The 20,216-nt window shown below is 43.7% G+C and overlaps 1 protein-coding gene across 2 annotated transcripts in view; it reads right to left on the bottom strand.

The window, feature by feature from the left end:
* The window catches only part of CLCF1 (cardiotrophin like cytokine factor 1), a 41,932-nt gene extending 26,752 nt beyond the window's left edge, over positions 1-15,180 (bottom strand). Inside the window, exon 1 of one of the 2 annotated variants that reach the window (XM_014581506.4) lies at positions 14,997-15,180. In XM_014581506.4, the coding sequence (XP_014436992.1) occupies positions 14,997-15,012 (16 nt within the window). In that variant the 5' untranslated portion in view covers positions 15,013-15,180. Of the gene's footprint in view, positions 1-14,073; positions 14,567-14,996 lie in introns of those variants that run through there. The other variant, XM_006112962.5, reaches the window with a different exon arrangement.
* Between the last annotated feature and the right edge of the window lie 5,036 nt (positions 15,181-20,216).

Here is a 20,216-nt window from a genome sequence, read left to right as displayed (position 1 = left end):
TGCTTTGGACTTAACCATTTTGAGTAATGTTGTCTTGTCTGCACATTTTGTCATCTCACTCTATACCCTTTTTTCTGGATAATTTATGAATATGTTGAACAGCATTGGTCCCAGTACAGATCCATGGGTGTCCCCGCTATTTATCTCTCTCCACTGTGAAAACTGATCATATCACTTTTGACCAGCTACTGATTCACGAGAGGTCTTTCCCTCTTATCCCATGACTTCTTAGTTTGCTTAAGAACCTTTGAGAATGGGCCTTGTCATAGGCTTTCAGAAAGTACAAGTACACTATATCTAGTGAATCACCTCCTCTGCATGTCTGTTTACACCTTGAAAGACTTCTAATAGATTGGTGAAGCATGATTTTCCTTTACAAAAGCCATGTTGACTCTTCCCAACATATACTATTCCTCTATGTGTCTGAAAATTCTATTCTTTATTATAGTTTCAACCAGTTTGCCTGGCAGAGAAGTTAGGCTTACCAGCCTGTAATTACCAGGATTGCCTCTGGAGCCCTTTTGAAAATTACCATTACATTAGCTCTCCTCTAGTCTTCTGGCACAAAGGCTGATTTAAGTGATAGCTTACATGCCACAGTCAGCAGTTGTGCAATTTCACATTTGATTTTCTTCAGAACTCTTGGCTGAATACCATCTGGTCCTAGTGACTTATTACTGTTTAATTTATCGGTCTATTTAATAATATATAACAAGAGTTTTTGTTGAGTCTCTTAATATATTTACAAAGCAAGGTTCTAGGGCAGATTGCCCTGCAACATTAGAAATAAAGGAACAAATGAATTTCAAAACTGACCCTGGAGGAGAGCCGAGATAATCACAGATCACATATGCAAAACAATTAGTGATTGCCCAATATAAATAAAGAAATACAGCTTGCGTCATAAAGCATGTGCAAAATGAATCCATGTGGCAAAGCCCCATTGGCACTGTTAAGAACAAATACCACTCAGAAATAATGGGATAGGAAGCTCATGCATGCTTAGGTTAAGGAGCCGGCTGCAAATACAGATGATCAAACAGGTGTGTAACTTGTCTACAGAACAGGATGCAAAAGATATTAAAGAGTTTAATGAGCTGTTTAATGGACTGGGATGCATTTAAGGATATTATACGTCATGCTGATATAGATCCCAGGCTGCCACAAAAAAAAAAAAAAAAAAAAAGTTCACCAAGTCAACTCCTATTAGCACTGAGAGATAACATAAAAACCGAACATGGCCAGATGGTTAAGTTAGGCACTATTGGACTAACAGTGTGTTCACCATCCTACATTTAAACACATTCAGGATTTCTACAGATCCAAAAGTTTTGGATAAGGCCACCAAACATGAATGCTTTCCCATGAGGACAGTTGAGGAGCTCATGTCTAGACTTCAAAATGTAATAATAATTCACTTTTGGAAGCAAGCCAAGCATTTTGGCAGGTCCAACTTGACAGAAAAAGTGCAAAACTCTGACTTCCATTCTGGTAGACATATGTTCAGAAAATGCCCTTTCAGCATTGCCTTGTGTCCTGGATCATGGGGGAACTGGATAGAATGGAAGTATTAGTCAATGAACTGCTAAACTGGGTTGAAAATGATCAACAAAATGGCAGGATACATTCTGAAGTGGGCTACAGCATTGGAGAGGAGAAATGCCAGACTGGGCCGAAAGAGTTGTGTCATTTAAGACACATACTCAATGAGAAAGTTCAACTGGAAAGATGGAAGTGACTGGACAAAGAAAGAGACAAGCAGATCTTATACAGATTGATGGATGGGTTAGCATAGCTAAGCAAATTGATCCTTCATTGGTCACAGTTAGGGGCTCTACTCAGAATGCTTGTGGAGGACAGTTCAGAACAGCTCTGGGCTTCAACTGGCAAGAGAAAAAACTTTGGAAAAGTTAAAAATGGTGTCTCAGAAGCACCGGTACTTAAATATTTTGAAATTAATAAAGAGCCAGTGGGACAGAGGCTTCCTTTCTGCTAGATGATCACCCAACAAAATTATGAAAGCAGTGAAAGTATGGGCAAAAACCCAATAAAATTATGCTCAGACTGAAGCGGAAATGCTGAAATTGTGCAAGATGTGAGCTGTTTCATGAGTATGTTTATGGGTATGAATCTACTGAGGTTGAGAAAGACCATAAGCCATTAAACACAATGTTACTAAAATCGTTGTGCAAAGCTATATCTAGGCTTCAGACAATGATTGTGAAATTACAAAAGAATTCACTGAGTGTGAAATGTAGGCCCAGCAAGCTTTTTATATTATGCATACTTTTAAACACCTATCAACAGTGAAAACAAGGAGCTATAAGACAAAAAGTTTTAAGTAATATGACCCATTCATATCCAAAACAAAAGTTGACAAATTCCAGTGAGAAACACCAAATGACTCAACCTCATAAGAACAGAAGAGAAGCATTCTAGACGGCTGGTCAATGGAAAAAGCCCAAGCATCTCCAAGTATAAAAACTTATTGCAACCAGAGACGGAATTGCTGCATCTGATGGCACTCTGTCCAAATGACATCATGTCATAAGCATGAGAACACAAATGCAAAGCATCTTCCACAGTACTTATTTGACTATTAAACCATGTAAGAATGAAGAGAGAGCAAGATGCCCTACTGTAGTCAGGCATGAATGCTGCTACTAAAAAGAACATATCTGAGCTTGAAGGCTGCAATCAATATAGGAAACAGAATACAAACTAACGGAAACTACATGAGCTTCCTGAATTCCATTGGTCCAAAGTCTGTGCAGTTCTAGATAAACCTAACAAAGATTACCTCTTATTAGTTGGCTTCTACTTAGTTTTTTTTTTAAATTGAACTGTTGCATAACATGCTGAGCAACTATATCATCAATCCTTGTAAACTGCCCTTTGCAAACCATAGATTTCCATATCAGTTTAACAGAGGATGGTCCACAATTCACAAGTGACTTGGATTCTCAGTTCAAGCCCTTATGTTAGTCAAAGGGTTAGCTGAAAAGTCAATACAATAGCAAAGGATGTGATTTAAGAAATTTCCTGACAGATCTAAGGGATCTGTACTTAGCACTGTTAGGACCCCAAAACACCCCTCAGAGCTTCATTGTGATGACATGTAAGAACAGCAGTGCGGAATTTAGGCTAGTGAGTGGGACACATAAGTGGCCCACCTTCATCTCTGTGGGCACAAGATTGTCGTAACCAAGATGATCTCCCGGGATAGGATAGTTTGGCTAACTGTGCTTGCATACCTAGAATTTGCGGGGGATGCTGACTGAACTATAGCAGTGTTTTGATTCGAGCACACGGCTCTCACAATCTATGCTGTGTGCAATCAGCATGCACTTTACTTCATGTTCAGGTCATGTTAGTAATAGCTATAGTAAAAAAACTTCATGTGGAATCCAGCAAAATCTGGAAACCCTATGCATGGGCAACAGTAAACAAAACGTCTCATGAGCCACACACACAGAATCCCAATGCGCTGCATGTGGCCCACGGGCTGCAGGTTGCCCGCCACTGGTGAGAGATTCGTGGGCAGATGCACAGATGCATCCAAGGCAGCATCTAAGGAACTCTGCGACAGACAGAAAATACTAGGTCAGATTTCCCAACAATGATGATCCCTAGTGAAAGTGGGAGTGAACATTAGCCTCCAAACCAGAAAGGAGCAAGTAGCATACCAAAATAACCGCTCCACTGTCCACACCATCATGACCACCCTGAGGGCCAATGTGACAGGAGATATTTAAACAAAACCAAACAGACACTGGCTTGCTGTTGGTATCCTCTCTAGCACCTCCAGAATGCTGTCAGCTCTCAAGCGCTGACAGAAGTAATGAATGCCCACTGAGACATGGACAGTGAAAACCACCATGAATACCAAACACAAGCCCCAGCCTTGACTCCACCTCTCTCTTACCCCTTCATCTCAAAATACGATAGGCACGCAATCTACATCCACAGTTTTAAGTTTTTCCTCTTTCTTCTCCATTCTAGATCCCTTCCTATACACCACTGAAATAGCTCGAAAAACTCTAAGAACCTCTTTATTGCCAAATGTCACGGCCTCCAATCCAGCTTCCTCTTCCTAAATCAATCTGTGCCTTTGATACTGCCCACTATGCCCCTCTTCTCCTTATCTTATCATCCCTGGAATTTTCTGACTCTGTCCTCTCCTGATTCTCTGCCAATATTCAGATCACCCAGTCAGTGTCTCACTCAGCAGATCCTCCTGCTCCTCCTTCCCACTTGCAGTGGCTCCTGGTTTTGTCCTTGATTCCCTCCTCTTCTCCTTTACCCTTTCCATCCCACCATCTCTGGATGACCTTATCTGCAAAGCTTTTACAAACATCTTGAGGATGATGACTTACAACCTCTCTCTCTCTAACCCAGACCTGTCTCCTGTCACCCTATCTTTCTGACATCTCTTTGTGCCAGAAGCTCAACCTTAACATGGCTTAAACCGGGGCCCTGATCTCCTTTCCTCACCCCTCTTTCGTTATCATAGTTATCATCTCCTCTCTCATTCATATTTATAGCTCTAGATTCTTCCAGGACTCATCCTAGGTGCACATATCCAGGCCATGTCTCAGCCTTGTCACGTCTTCCTCTACATCTCAGAAGTCCAGACTTTTCTCCCTGTACAGGCTGCTGAAGTTCTGTCAGATTTTTGCCATCTTACACCTTGACCTCTTGGTCAACCCTCCTCTTGGTCTCAATGCCATCTGTGTTGCTCATTGTTACATTAATCCAAAACATTGCAGGTAGGCTCATCTCCTTGGCCAATCATTCTGATTCGCTTACCCACTTCTGTGTCCATCCCTAGCAACTGTTTCTTCAGCACTTCAAACACAAGCTTCTTGTCCTTACTGTTGCTCATCACTCAGCCCCACTCCACCTCTCCGATTGAACTTCTTATCACAAGATTTCCCCTCTCTTTGCTCTGCCAGTGATACTAGTCTTGATATCTGAATGTCTCTCTTATCAACGCTTTCTCTCGGGCTATCCTCTAGGCATGGGAAGGGCTCTCCTTCAAAATTTCTAAAGCCATCACCTTGTCCTTACAGGATCCCTCCTTATAACCTACTATGCCATGATGCCAACAAATCACTATCTTCTAGCACTGGCTAGGGCAGACCAATGGCTATTTATCACCATTGATACTTCTGTGATCAATAATTTAAATCAACAGTGGTCATGTTGGATCAGTGGCCTATCTAGCACAGTATCCTGTCCCCAACAGTGGCCACTAGCCGCTTCAGAGGAAGGATACCGTCAGTGGGGAACTACAGGATAACCAATCCTCAGGGAAAGTCTCTTCTTAAGCCTCAATAGTTAGGATGGATCTACACACACATTTGCAGTGATGTAACTCAAGATGTGATTTTACACTGATTTACTTTAACCGTCAAGCATTCAGATATTAGATGATGTCCAATGTTCCCTCCAATCTTTTCCATCCATGTGAAGATTTTGTCTTTCAATTTGTGGAATAAATTTTTAATGTGCACCAAGGCATGTGCAGATGTGCATCACTAGTAGAAACAAACACTTAGCCATGGTGGCTCTGCTAATCAGCTGGTCAGCATTAAAATCTCTCCTGAGTGGTCACACAAGCACACAGCTTACAGGGAACACTGGTCATGCCACTGATCTGGGGGGGGAGGGAATATGCCTTACAGCATTCATAAGCATTTTAAAAATATCTACATTATAAACGCTGTATATAGTTATTTGTCTAAATTACTGATCAGTTTTGAGTCTTGCACAAGGAGATCATGTAGCAATGAGTTCCAAAGACAAAGTATGCATTGTGTGAAACACTAGTTCCTTTGATCAGTTTTCATTTTGTACCTTTCTGTTTCACTGAATATACCTGTTCTAGTGGGAAAATGCCCTAGTCTCTATTGAAAGTCCTGTCTCTGAGATTACTTTGTCCCTCAACGCTTGTTTATTCACGAGCTGTGTATTATTTGTATCTTAAATTGTGAGTGCTAGGGCAAAGACAATCTAGTGGTTTGCCTACTCAGCAGCTTGGAGGTATAATTCACATCCCAGGTAGACATACACATACTAGCGCTGTTTGTGCTAGCATGCTAGAAATAGCAGTATAGCCACAGTGACACAGGTGGCATTATGTGCAAACTAGCCAACTCGAGTTCATAACTAGCTGGCAGCTATATAGACATGCCCTTGGCAGCTATATGAACATACCCTTGGTGTTACTAGTCTGTCCGTCACCTAACACAATGGGGCCCAGAAATCTTTGTTACTATAACAGAAAAAATAAAGATGTGGCCATGTAATTAGAAGCCGGTAAGCTCAATATGGCATTCACTGACAGAAGGCTGAGAAATTCTCTCATCTGTCTGAATTAGGGATGTAAGGGAGTAGCTGACTAGTCGACTACCCGATATGCCTAAGCTTATTAGGTAGTTGAGTCGACTACTCACATCCCCCCGCCCTTGCTGCCTCTGTATCACAGGCAGCAAGGGGGAGGAGAGCAAAAGCCGCTGCTTGAAGCTGGCTTCGCAGCAACAGCCCCTGTCTGCAAGGGGGGTCCCAGCAAAAAGCTGGGACCTCCCATGGAAAAGGGCTGCTGCCAGCTGAGCAGGCAGTCCAGCTCTCTCCCAGCTCATGCCAGGTCCAGGACCAAACCCTGCTGCGGCTCTGCAATTTAAAACGCAGCGAGAGCTGAGCAGCCTGCCCCCAGCTCCTACTACATTTTAAATTGCAGAGCTGTATTGGGATTTGGTCCTGAACCAGCATGAGCCAGGACTGAGCCAGCTGCCTATCGACTACTCAATAAAAATTCTATCGACTACATGATTAGTTAAATACCCACTTCTTAACCTCCCTAGTCTGAATTGAAGGCTATCTTCCCTGACCTCCAGGCCAGGTGTCTCTTTGTGGAGTGTTATAAATGGGCTAAATGTATCTGTGATTGTTATTTTTGGCTGACATTTTATTTAATTTTCAATAAACAAAACATGGATTCAGAGCCAGATGCAACAGCCACCACTGCAGTAACTGACTACTGACCCTGTCATATGACAAGGGAATTAACTCTTCGGAACGTTCACACATCACTAGAGGTCTGTGCAGATACAAAACCGGTATCCACATCGACATCTGCAAAAATGATCTGTGGCTATCTACATCCACATCTGCAGATATAAAGCAGATATCCACAAATTTGCAGGGTTCTAGATACAAAATTGGTATCTGTATCCACAAAAATGAGCCATGGATATCCACATCTATGGATATAAAATGGATTTGCAGGGCTCTACACATCACACCACTTCACTTTGCTGTCCACCAACATGACACACACAGGGGATCCCCAGAGAGGTCTCTCTGCCTCCTATAGCTATGACACTCTCTGTAGGGAATCCCCCGTCCCATAAAGCCTGCCTCGGAGAACCCCTGCAGATATCACAATAGCTCTTAATTTGATGGCTGCATGCTGGGTTTGAGGAATACTGGCAGAGCTCTGTGTGTGTAGAACCCAAGACTAGATTAGCTGGGGACCATGTGAGGGAACTGATGGGCACCAATACAGCTGGAGCAGCGGGGTGAAGAGGAGAAAAAAAATCCCAAGAAGGTATAGATCAGGGCCTGGTAGTTGGAATACAAAGGCATGGACAGAGTTGTGGAAAGGTAGGGGGAGCCCAGTGCTGTCATAGCAATGAGTTCTTCAAATCAGGACTTAGGGCAGTGGCATCGTTTTACAGGAGAAATCCCCAACATGTTCAACATTGCATGATCATGCAGGGAGACATTCTAGTAGAATCTTGTGTCTAGAGGGGCCATATTTCTCTCATATGTCTGGCCTTTGTAGGTTCAGACTGTGTGTAGGAAAGGTTGGGTTATTTATTGGCTTGGGGTTTTTTTTCTTTCCATTTTCTAGTTCCTATTAACATATACATGACACCGTGCATGTATGAGCGAGTGTGCGAGACTGACTGAATGAATGTGTGGGTGTGAATTAGTGTCCAAGTGTGAGGTTACAGTACTCCATGCCTCTCCTTTCCCTCTTCCCCCCTGAGCCTCATGTCCCCCTCCCGCTTTGTCTCGCACACACGTCTGTCGATACATTCGGAGCCCGCTCACACTGATTGTTTACATCCTGTCTCCTCTATATGTTTATAAATATATCAGAGCACGGGAGACTCTAGCGAGGCCTGTAATTAGCTGGGCCTGGATTTCCCATCACCGGCTCCAGCCAGGAGCATGATGGAAACAAACTTGTTTAACATGATGGGTGCGCAGGCCCCTAATTCCATCCAGACCCATGAGCCTGGGGAAAGGCACTTCTTAGAGCCCTCTCTCTCTCCCTCCCCCCCCCACACACACATTGAGAGCACAGACACAAACACACACAAACTGTGACAGACACATACAAGTGGTAGACACACAAAAACTCACTGAGACATACACCCGCAGAGACAGACAAATGGGCATGCTCATGCACTAGGGATGTTAATAATCGTGTATTTGTGTAAGTATGTAACTGCTGAAATTTTTAGCTGTTATATATTTATACACAGGGAGCAGGCAGGAGCGGGTGCTCGGGGGAGCCAGCTTTTAAGTCGGCTCCACAAAAGCACTGGCTCCCACCTCTCCCCCCCAACCTCTGATAGAGAGGTAGCAGTGCAGGGGACAGGCAGCTCTGCGATTGCTGGTATGTGCAGGGAGCTGGCTTGAAAGCTGGTTTCTTGTATGTGTACTGGTTCCCACCTGCCCCCCAGTCCCCTGCACTGCTGCCCCTCAATCAGAAACTGAGGGGGGGCAGGCTGCTCCATGGGAGCCTGCACTCATGGGGAGCCGGCTTTCAGCACTGGCTTCCACCTGCCCCCCCACTGGGACAAGCCTGGGCTTATCAGTTAATCGTGTAAATGATTACAAACTAAGGGTATGTCTACACTACCCCGCTAGTTCGAACTAGCGGGGTAATGTAGGCATACCGCACTTGCAAATGAAGCCCGGGATTTGAATTTCCCGGGCTTCATTTGCATAAGCGGGGCTCCGCCATTTTTAAAACCCCGCTGGTTCGAACCCCGTGCAGCGCGGCTACACGGGGCACGAACTAGGTAGTTCGAACTAGGCTTCCTAGTTCGAACTACCGTTACTCCTCGTGAAATGAGGAGTAACGGTAGTTCGAACTAGGAAGCCTAGTTCGAACTACTTAGTTCGTGCCCCGTGTAGCCGCGCTGCACAGGGTTCGAACCAGCGGGGTTTTAAAAATGGCGGAGCCCCGCTTATGCAAATGAAGCCCGGGAAATTCAAATCCCGGGCTTCATTTGCAAGTGCAGTATGCCTACATTACCCTCCTAGTTCGAACAAGAGGGTAGTGTAGACCTACCCTAACATCCCTACCATGCTCCTTGCCTACACTAGGACAATAATCCATTGCTGGCAACATTTCTCTTCTGCAGTAGCCTGAGCCCCAAAACTCAATAACTTTGCTCTCATTCCCTTCCTCAGCATGGCCCATGCCCAATCTGGCTCATGTTTAACCTGCCCCTTGAACCCATTGCTATCTCAGGCCATGGCTGCAGTATCCCTTGATGGCCCTAAAACATGTGGTCCAGCCCTGTACACAGACAGTGCTGCAGCAGATGCCCCAATGGTCAGAGTAGAGGGGACAAGACAGTGGGGATGCCAAGGGAAAGTGAGCCGAACAACCAGGCCCAGACCACATCATGCCCCCATGCCATGAACCTATGTTATCCTCCTGAGAAAGACTACCAGAGTTCCTCCGCTAACTCTCACCAGCCCTCTGCTTGTACCTAGCACTTGAGGAGCTCCAAATGCCTCACACTGTGGCCAGAACCTCCCTGGCTGCCATGTGCCAAGAAACAGATACACCATCTTCATGGGGGAGGGGGGCAATGAGGCCCAGAAAGGGGAAGAGACCTGCTCTAGGTCTCAGTGAATAGAACACAACCCAGCCATCCTGACTTCAACGTTAGGGCACATTCCCAGTCTCACATGCCAGCCTGACGATAAGAGAACAGGGGAGAATACCAGGCAGAGGAATTTGGCAAACAAGCCAACCACAAAAACCATTGTGTCCCCCTTCCTGCCTCTGCCAGCAGTAAATTTAACCTGGCTGTGTCATCACTGCAGAATTAACCATAGCTATCTACTCTGGAATGAACTCTTGAGTTAGCCTAGCTCAAGTGAGAGCAACCATGTTGCGAAATAACATTCCAGATGCACAGAGTGGTCATGTTAGCAGTTGACAAGCTGGGGTAACTCAAGTGTAACCTATATTCCCTGACTGGTAAACCAACTTGAGCTGAAAACACCACCACTCTCAGTGAAGCAGTTTTGTGTATGGATGGGACTCAAGTTAACTCTGCAGTGAAGACGGATCCTATATGTGAAGAGAAATTCACAATACAGTACATAGCAAACTAGTTTCTAAAGTGGCTCAGAATAACGAGGCATAAAGAACCCTCTGATAGGATTTCCAGGGCATAACACCAAACCTGTGTAACTCGGGAACTGGGCATATCCAGCTCTGCAGTGTGGACAAAAGTAAGAGAGCGTGGCAAACCCCAACCCAAGTACGCTCTGCAGTGTAAATATGTACCTACTATTCCTCAATTTCCAAGCTGCCAAAGGCAAAGGTAAATCAAGTGTTTCAGCTAGTACAGGCAATGTGTGCACGAGCACATAAGTGTTTGCACGGTCATATGTGCATGAAACTATGCACATGAAGACTTATGAGTATAAGCAAGGGAGTGTGTCCAGGCATTCAGGTGTGTGTGTGCATGCAAGCCTCTGCACTCATGTGAGTACCTGCACATGCATGAGCATTCAAAGTGAATACTCATGCTAGTGAGTGCACATGCATGTGTGGGAGACATCAGTCTGTATTCATGTGAACGTGAGTGGCAGCCTGTCAGCGGGAGAGCATGGATAGGAATGCAAGTGGGAGACTATCAAGAGATGTGCATGTATGCATTAATGCACATGCATGAGTATATAAGTGGCACCATGTCAACATGTGCATGTGAATGTGAGTATGCCACCGCATGTGCACATGCATGAGCATGTGAGTAGGACCATATGTGTATGCTCATGCAAGCATGTATATGTGGACATTAATATGTCAGCATGTGTGCTTATGAGTGTGCGCATGCAGGTCTGAGCTTGTAAGTGACAGCATGTCAGTGTGTATGCTCATGCAAGCGTGTGTGTACATGCATGAGCATGTGAGTGAGAGCATGTCAGCATGTGTGTGCTCAGGCAAGCATGTTGTGCAGACATATACAATGTGCCTGCATGTGTGGCTGGAATCCAGACTCTAACAGTGGTCAGGATCTGCACTGTCTAAGCCATGTCTCAAGTATGTCCCCTAGTCAGACCCTCCACAAGAATGTCCCTTCTCTCTCTGATGGTTCATGAGACTGGCCATGTTCCAGAGAGAGCTGACATGGTATCTGCCACATGCCCCTACTCACTCACCCATGGCCAGTTTCCAGACCAGTCTTGCTGTTGATTTCGGGGGAGGGGGTGTCAGGTAAGGGTTGAGATGGGTATGTTCCCCCTTGAGCAATCTTAGGTTATATCTACACTGCAGAGCTTTTCCAGGATACTGGAGATATCCTGGAAAAGCTATGCCATGTCCATGGAACGGGTCCACTTTTTCAGAACAATTTCCAAAAAAGCAGACGCGTTTTCACCATCCCTGTAATCCTCATTGTATGAGAAAGAAGGGATGTTCCGAAAGAGGAGGTTTTTCTGAAATTTGGCCCTGTGGAGATGGGCCAAATTTCAGAAAAGCCTCTTCCGGAAAAAAAGCAGAAAAAGATACGCAAATTGCAAACTGCAAATTACTTTTCTTTGCAGTCTAGACATAGCCTTAGTGTCTGCTTCTCATCTTCGATGTAGCTGCCCTGGGGATAGGAAGGGAGCAAACAATAACATGGTTTGGGCTCCAGCTTCTCCAGATCAGTGTTCTGAAGCCAAACCCTGAGTAGGGCACATGTATGTGTATGTACAGCATGTACACACACAGACCTTGGTGACATGATGCTACAATGTTAGTGCGCTGCCTAACTAGCACTTGCTTGGATACTGAATAACTGCAGATGTAGCCTGTATTTTCTGTCAGTGTTGCCGCAGGTCCCTCCTTGCATGCAGATTGGAATTGGTGGGTTTCTATCTGTTTGCCTGCGTTTATGTTGGCATAGGTGCATGTGTGAGACAGTTTGCCTGTGTGAATGTGTGCACCTCTGTGTGTGAGTGTATGTGAAAGACTTTTCCTCTGTGTTTATATAGGGGATGCTGTGTAAGAGAGTTTGCCTCTGTGTGTGTACCGGTGTATGCACGAGTGTGCCAGTGTGTGTCTGTACCTCTGTGTTTGCGTATATGTGAGTATGAGAGAAAAACTGCTTTGTGTATATAGGTGCAGGTACTGTGGGGAAGGGTTTTAATTTATGGAAAAATGTGCCACTTAGCAGGGAATAAATCCTCCCCAAAGCCAATCCCGTAAGGAGAGCCCTCTGCATTTCCCTTTGGAGGTTTTTTTTGGTTTGTGCCTAATGCAGCCCAGATGTGCACAGGGGCTGTGCCCTTGCAGCGCCTGCCAAATAGGAGCTGGGTACATCGGTTCCTGTCAGGATCCAAGTGTTTCTGATGAGTGACAAAGCCGGTGGGCTTTGAAGCTCCGAGCTTCACAGCTCATTCCAGGACTCATTCCCTTCCCTTCTCCCCAACCACAGAGAAATTTCAGCTTCCCCCAGCACCATCTACCTGGGGAGACAGAATGGGATGGGGACAAGGTGGGATTTTGTGGGACACTTTCCCTTCTCCATATCCCCTTCCTTTGTACATTGCTCTCCTTCCAGTTCTCAGCTTGTCTTTCCCTCCTTAATCTGCCCAGAGATTTTCCTTGTTCCGCTCTCTTGGCCAAGACACAGCCCTTGCCAGCTACAAGCCAGACAGACAGACAGCATGTTTCTCTGGGGACCGTGCATGGAGAATTTGAGTTTCTAGTCCTCAGAGATCTGATAGAAAAAATCCTGCCCTGAGGTTTCATTTTGTGTAGAAAGATTTAATGGATCTATCCTCAAATTTTCTGGCCCTTCTCCCCCACTTTCCCCTCTATGCCCTTCCTGACTCACTCCAGCACCTACAGAGTCTGGAACAAAAATGAACACACATTTTTTTGTTTTTCAAGTAACTGACTCCATCCAAAGAGAATCTTGTCTCATCCCGTGCACCAAACTTAACAGCACAATTGTCAAAAGAGCATGTCCAGGAAAGTCAAGATTTTGACCTTTTAAGGGTTGTTTTTACAATTGTATTTTATTTTAATGGCAACCTCATTCCCAGAAAGCCTGCAGTGTAGTCTGCAAAACACAAAACCCCTACTGCTTATACAAATTACACCCTCCATGCTCTGGGGCTGTTCCTTTCCCTGAAAACATTTTTCGCTCCCCCACAAAGTAACGTAACACATGAGGCACTTTTCTAACTAGGTTTCAAATGTTAAAACTCAGAAGATTACAAAAAAAAAATGTTCTTACCAACCAAGAAAAACTCTGGAGTATTTTAGTATTTTGAAGGGGGAGTGCCTGCCTTCCAAAGAGGGGTATTTCCTCAGTGTCCCTGAAACCTAGCTTCAAAGTCCTTTAAAAATGCAGTCTATTTTAGCAACCAAACACTTTCTCTCTCTTATTTTTTTTTTTTTTTTTTTTTGCAAGTGCTTAAATCAAGACATAGGAAGAAAAAAAATCTTTCTGCTCTAAATCCTGGTGACTTTCATTTTCCTCTTCTCTCTCTCTCTCAGTTCTGGATTTTAATTCTCCGTGCTAAGCGGCATTTCCCCCCCAGTAATCACAAACATGCATGGAAAAGAAAGAACGAGAGAAAGCTAAGAAAAAAGGGGGGAAAGTCTTAAATCAATCACAAAGCCAGACAGACGTTTTAATCAAATCAAATTAGAATCAGCAGCAGTTCGGAAAAGAAAAACACGACACGCACAGCGAGACCCCCGCCCCTATACCCCCATCCCCTGCCAAAATAGTAGAGACGCTTAGGTCTTACCTGAAATCTCCCCAGCAACATATAGCATAGTAGACTCAGATTGTGGGGTTGGGGTGGGGGAAGGAAGGCTGCAGAATTTGTTCAACAGAAAACAAACTTTTTGGTTAGTTATTACTCTAAACCCAAAGCCCCAAGCGAACGGCGAAGCCTCCCTTTCTCCCTGATTGTTCTGCCCTGTCTCTCGCTCTCTCTTTTTTCCTCTTCCCTATTTGTTTTGGTTTGTGTTTGCTTGGGTGTTAGGTGGAAAAGCTGTCTCGGATATTTTTTTTTTGGTGTGTGTGTGTGTGTGCATGTGTGTGTGTGTGCAAAGTTTTAAACATGCTCTCTCGCTCTCGCTCTCTCCCCCTTTCCACCTCCCTTGATTTGCTCTTTTGATTGGTGTCCAGGAATGCAAGAATAAAAAAAATTGCATACACCCTCTCTCCAAGCTGCTTGCTTTTTTTTTTTTAAATTCAAGTGTTAAGCAGAACCAGGTTGCTTTCAAGAATGTATTTGATGCAATTGTACACAAGAGCAGGCTCCATTCATTTTTCTCTTTTCCCCCCCTCCCCCCTTGGCTCTTCAGCTTTGGGCAAAGGTAGGGAGCTATGGAACTAAAGGGTGACGTGCTTTTCTGAAAGCAAGAGAACTACGAAAAAAGAGAGAGATTTTAAAAATATATCTTAAGAGAGTGTGTGCGCGTGGGGGGGGGGAGAGAATGCCATCCCTTCCACATATACTCCAGATCTATGAATGTTGCGAAGCTTTTGTTAGTGGCATTTTGGAAAGAGATTGCAGAAAATTAAAGAGTGTTTCCCAAAGAGTTGTGGGTGGAGGGCGCGCTGGGTGGGGAGGGGAGATGGGACACAGCAGGCAAAGAGGAGGGGAAGGGCTGGCTTGCCTTTGGAGAAGGGGAGGTTGGGAAAGGTGCAGAGGTCTCCTACCTGCTCTGAAATCCATTTGGTAAAGCCAAAGCTACATTCAGGACTTGCAGCCCTTCAAGGTAGGTTTGTGATTTAGTGCTTCCTTTCTCCAAGGGGGCTGCACAAAGTCTGCAGTCCTTTATTTTTGGCCAGGATTAATAATCCCATTTGCCAATCCCACTCATTTAGGGTTTGGTTTGGGTTGGTGTGTGGTTTTCTTTTTTGTGAGGATATTCTTTAGCCCTCTTTTTTTTTTCTTGACGTGTAAAGCTTTAACCACAAGCTGAAACACCAGTCCCTGAGGGGGGGGTATAAAGGGGGGAGAGGAGGAGAGGTAGAGGCAGATTGGTTATTCTCTTTTCTACAAAAGAAAGTTTTAGTAGGAGGGGGTGAGGTAAGCGTGCGGTGCCACCCTGTGTTAGAAATGTCGGAGTGTTGAGGGGGGTCACTGAGAGAAAAGGGTACAGTCAGAGAAAGATGGGGATAATGATGCATATAGAAATAAGAAAAGAGATGGAAAATTATAAATAGACAGCAGAAAAATGGGGAAAAGGGAAAGAAAAGGATTAGATAGATAAATATTGGACAGGAGCTGTCTGTCTTTCCTCTCTCTAATATTCTGTTCCTCTCTTTCTTCCATTCCAGATTTTTTTTTTTTTTTTAGTTTTTCCCATAAGGAAAATCCCTACTCTAAAGGCAGACCTCTGTCCTTGCCCCAGCCCAAATGCCAGACGCTGGACTTGGAAATATGATACTGGTTTATTCATTTTTCTCCCTTTTCTGCTGACCTTTCATGGGAAACAAAGTACAATTGTTGGGGTATTGTTTTTTTTTTAATTGTTGTCTCTAAATGAGAGAGAAAGAAAGCCACATGCAGGCATTTAGTCATCAACAGGTGACTAACCCTGCTAAGCATTTCACTAAGCGTCGGACACCAGAAAGGGATAGATGGGGGTGAGTGCAAATATTTTGATGAAAGAAGAGCTGTGGGCTTTCTGGAGGGTTGAATTCTGAGTTCCCACCCTTCCCCCTTCCATTAAAGTTCACACGTTTTATTATTTTTCATTCATTCTTTCTCCTTTTGTGTGTGTGGGGTGTTAGATTTGTGATTCATTAATCAGCAAAAGGCATCACAGTGCCATTTCCACACAAGACCTTTCAACTGCGTATTGTGACTCAGCACTGGGCTCCAACTTTTTACGTTGTTGGGAAAGCTTCCTCCGCATCTATCTAGCCCCAGATGGAAAAGCTATTTCTACATCTAACTTTGTAAAAAGTTAGTTATTTTGAAAAATACTGTCTCTGCATTCAAAATTTAAATATTTAATAATTAAAATATTTTACTATTTCTAAATGCAACAGAATAAATATTTCCTCCCTAAAACAGGTGACCAATTCAAAAAAGTTGTCATCCCTTTCTCCAGGAATATTTACAATAAATATTTATATAACACAAACATACATATTATATACCCATCTATAGATACAATGTAAATTTAAATACATTAAAAGTCTAATAGGTTGAGCAGAAATTTATATAGTCATCATTCTGTTTCTCCCTTGTTTTGCATCTACACATACATTTGTGTGTGCCCAAGAACTCATAATGATATGGGCCCAATCCTGCAGTCCTTACTCTGGCAAAATTCCCATTCATTGATTTGCAAAATACATACAAAACTCATTGCAGTATTGCACAGCACTGATGTCGGAGTTCAATGAGTTCTCCGTCTCTGAAAAAACTGCTCTTGTGAATGACTTGTAAAATGGTTCAAGATCTATGTAAAAACTCAGTTTGTTTGGTTTTAGCAGTCTGGTTTAAAATAGATGGGTGACGTTTTTCTTAAAAGGTCTGCAAACAAGAATATTTATTTTTGCATAGTGCAACAGCTAAAAAAAAGTTTGTTTTTAATTAGCCTAATTAGCATCATTTAAAGAGACAAATTTTGCTCTTGGTGTTTCTCTGAACTAGATGAGAACTTTATTTTAAACATAAACTTTATTTCCAAACTATCAAATATTATTAAATTTCATATGTTGGGGATATGGCAAAAGCAAAAAAAAAAAAAATCAAAAATTAAAAACAAAGATAAAAGAATCCCAAATCCTGTATATTCACATTAGTAAATATTTACATTTTTTCAAACAAGAAAAGCATGGAGGGTCTTTCTTTTTGTTTTGTAGAACAAAATACAATCAATGGATCCAAAATTATTTTCATTTGTGAAGCATATTTGCTGCTGCTGTTGTTAAAACTTTACTAGCATTTATACTTTGTGGAAAAGGGGGAAACTATTACAATCCTTTTATGTTGTGGGGCTGGAGAATGCATTCATTTTTGCAAGTTTTCTCTTAGTGCCTTTGTTTTACACAAAGCATTTAGACACAACTTGTCTTAGATTTTTATCAGTGCCTGGTGCTCCCAAAAGGTAAAACTCAAAATTCATTTAAAATATAATCAAGGTTTAAATACACCTCCCAATAACACAACACTTTTGTTTGAAAGTTCTCCAACTATTCTTTCTCTTTGGTAATATTCACCATAAGATTGTGAATAACTCAAGTTTTCTGCCATTTTTAAACAGCAATTCTGCTATCATTTACAACTTGTTTATTTAAAATAATTTATATGTGTGTCTATATATCAGTTTATGTAACAAATACAGATTTAAGTAAGTCCATAATGCAATACATACAAATGACACTAATATCTACTATACAAATAGTAACATACGTACAGATAGCATTGCATTTATTTAAAAATACAGACATAAGTGTGTAATATATACATATGTACACATACACCCTCGATATCCTTATTCTATCCCATGTTTTTATTAGATACATTATATCTGACTGTACAGAAACATAGGTTACAGGCTAGATAAAAATGGGGATTTTTTTTCCTTTGTAATATTAACAGGCAAAATGTGTGCCCAGAATGTGTGCCTCAAACTGTGTTTCATTCTAAATCCAACAGAATGCCTTTTTAAAAAACTGCTCAGAGCTGGCAAGCAGGAATGGGGCAGTGTGATATGCCACCAGGAAAGCTTTGGAGACCCACTGATATTGCTGAGCACTTAGAGACAGGGAAAACTCTTCTTGACTTTGGAAAACAGGTTTACTCTTCTGCAGGGGGACACTGCACAACACTAGCTTTCAGGATATATGCCTGCCAGCCACAGGTAACAAGAGACAGAGGGAGGGGAGTGGAAAGAAAAGAAAAGTCTAGGTGCCTCTTTGTAATGTTCTCAAATTCTACTCTTTTCTTCAGGACTGAGTTCATGTCCATGCCCCTGTAATATCCAGGGGGAGGGGTAATCTCCAGTAATCTAGGACAAACTCTGTGAATGGGGGAGAGATGGGGGGGAATCCTTTTATTTCTCTATTTACGGCTAGCAGCTTTTGCTTTGTTTTCTGTCATTCTTATGAAGGGCCAGACAGATTTGCAGAGCAAGGGCTGAAGAACAAATTTTGAAAGCTAGGAATAACCCCTTCCTCAGGCAGACACTGAATGAACTGGGGTCTTTTTGATTTACCAAAAGGTGCAACTTCCCAGTTCTACTCAAACAGACCTTTCTACAATTGCTGCCCTGAGACAGAGCAAGAGGGTCACACTAGATTAGCTTCATAAATTATATTCTCATCCCAGAAAAGCTACTGACAGTTATTTTGTCCTTCCTGGAACCTCTGCCTCTCCTTCACCCAACACAGGGAAAAGTTCCTCCTTGGGAGATATGGTATCCCAATACTAAAGCTTGGTCACCTTCAGCCCCTCTCACTTAGCTCTAGCTGGTATAATTTGCTCATAAAGATGCCCCAGTTTGTATCGGGTGCAGAAAAGACTCAGTCCCCAGGCTCTAGGAAAAGACCAGCACTCTAGGAGAAATTCTCTTGACCACCACTCCTGCCAGGCTATTTCCTTTATAGCCCAACCTCCACTGCAGCAAGGACCACATCTAACCCAAGATATTCTCCCCCACCTTGGGGACTACCTCCTCTGGATGCTCCCCTTTCCCTTGTTTAAGAACCATGGATGCTAACCAATCTGTAGTTCCATGCGCATTTCAATATAAGGCCAATCTCATCAACAGTGTATTTCTGCCCAGCCTTCCTAGTGATGTTGCAGAGTATTTGGCCTCCCCTTCCAGAAGGCTGGTAGAGAAGCCCCAGACAGTTACTGTCTAGGTCTCTTCAATCCAGAGGCCAACATGGTGCAACTGTAATCTCTGGTATCTGAAACACCTGAGCCAAAGCAAAGCTAGTGTGTGATTGTCTACCCAAGCTGGGAAACACCCCTCCACTCACAGTGTGCCATAAAAGACATCTTCCCCAGCCTTCTCTGGCACCAAATGAGATTAAAAGGTCTGAGATCACTTCCCCACGTGGGCACCACATGCTCTGTTCTGCAGGAAAAGGGCTTTGGGATGAAGAAGCTGGGTTCACAATAAACTGACTCCCCTTGCCTGGGAGGGAAGTGGTTTCTGATGATGCAGTCATGGGGTGGACCATGTTCCCTAAACGCAATCAGGTACCATCCTGACTCTTGTGGGTGGGACTGCCTGGGGCAGTGGTGGGGCTATTAGAGAAGAGGGGGAAGGAAAGCCCCCTCTCACAGTCTCAGGTGCTGTCTGGATCCTTCCCATTTTGGTGGTGGTAACAAGGAAAGCTGAGTCTGGACGGGTTACAGCATGAACACTAACACAGCTAGTGGTACTGAGGCTTTGCTTGGCAGGGTCTGGGATAAGCAAGAGGTTTGAGATGGGGGCCTCTTGGCCCCATCTGTGATGCAAGGCCTCTTGGCAGCCTTGGAGCTGGAACTGCCCTGCAGACAAGAGGAGAATCACCCCTCCACAACCCCTCCCACTTTCTGGGATGTGTGTATCCCAAAAGGCTCTTGGGCCGATAATATGTAAGAAGAAGTTAGAGCATCTCTGGTATGTGGTCAATGTGCGTGATACTTGGATGCCCCATAGCCCTGGATGTCTCAGACTGTCTGGAAGATGCTACTAGGTAGCACTGCTGGTGGTAAGTTTCAAGGCTGTTCCTTCCTTTTCTGCCAACTCAGAGGCAGGAAGCTGGGTTTAGACCCTTGGTGTCACTTCTCACTGTGCTTCCCTCCACGGAGAGCCCGTAGAGCTGGGCAGCTCTCTCAGAATCTGTAAAACTCATTCACTATTGTTTGTTTCCTTCCAGCTGGCAGACAGCACTCCCCACATATATGTGCAGTAGTAGGTTTGC

Source organism: Pelodiscus sinensis, chromosome 5 (genome assembly GCF_052426305.1).
Source record: "Pelodiscus sinensis isolate ZL-2025 chromosome 5, ASM5242630v1, whole genome shotgun sequence".
Classification (NCBI taxonomy): Eukaryota; Metazoa; Chordata; order Testudines; family Trionychidae; genus Pelodiscus; species Pelodiscus sinensis.
This window is presented reverse-complemented; position numbering and strand designations above follow the sequence as displayed.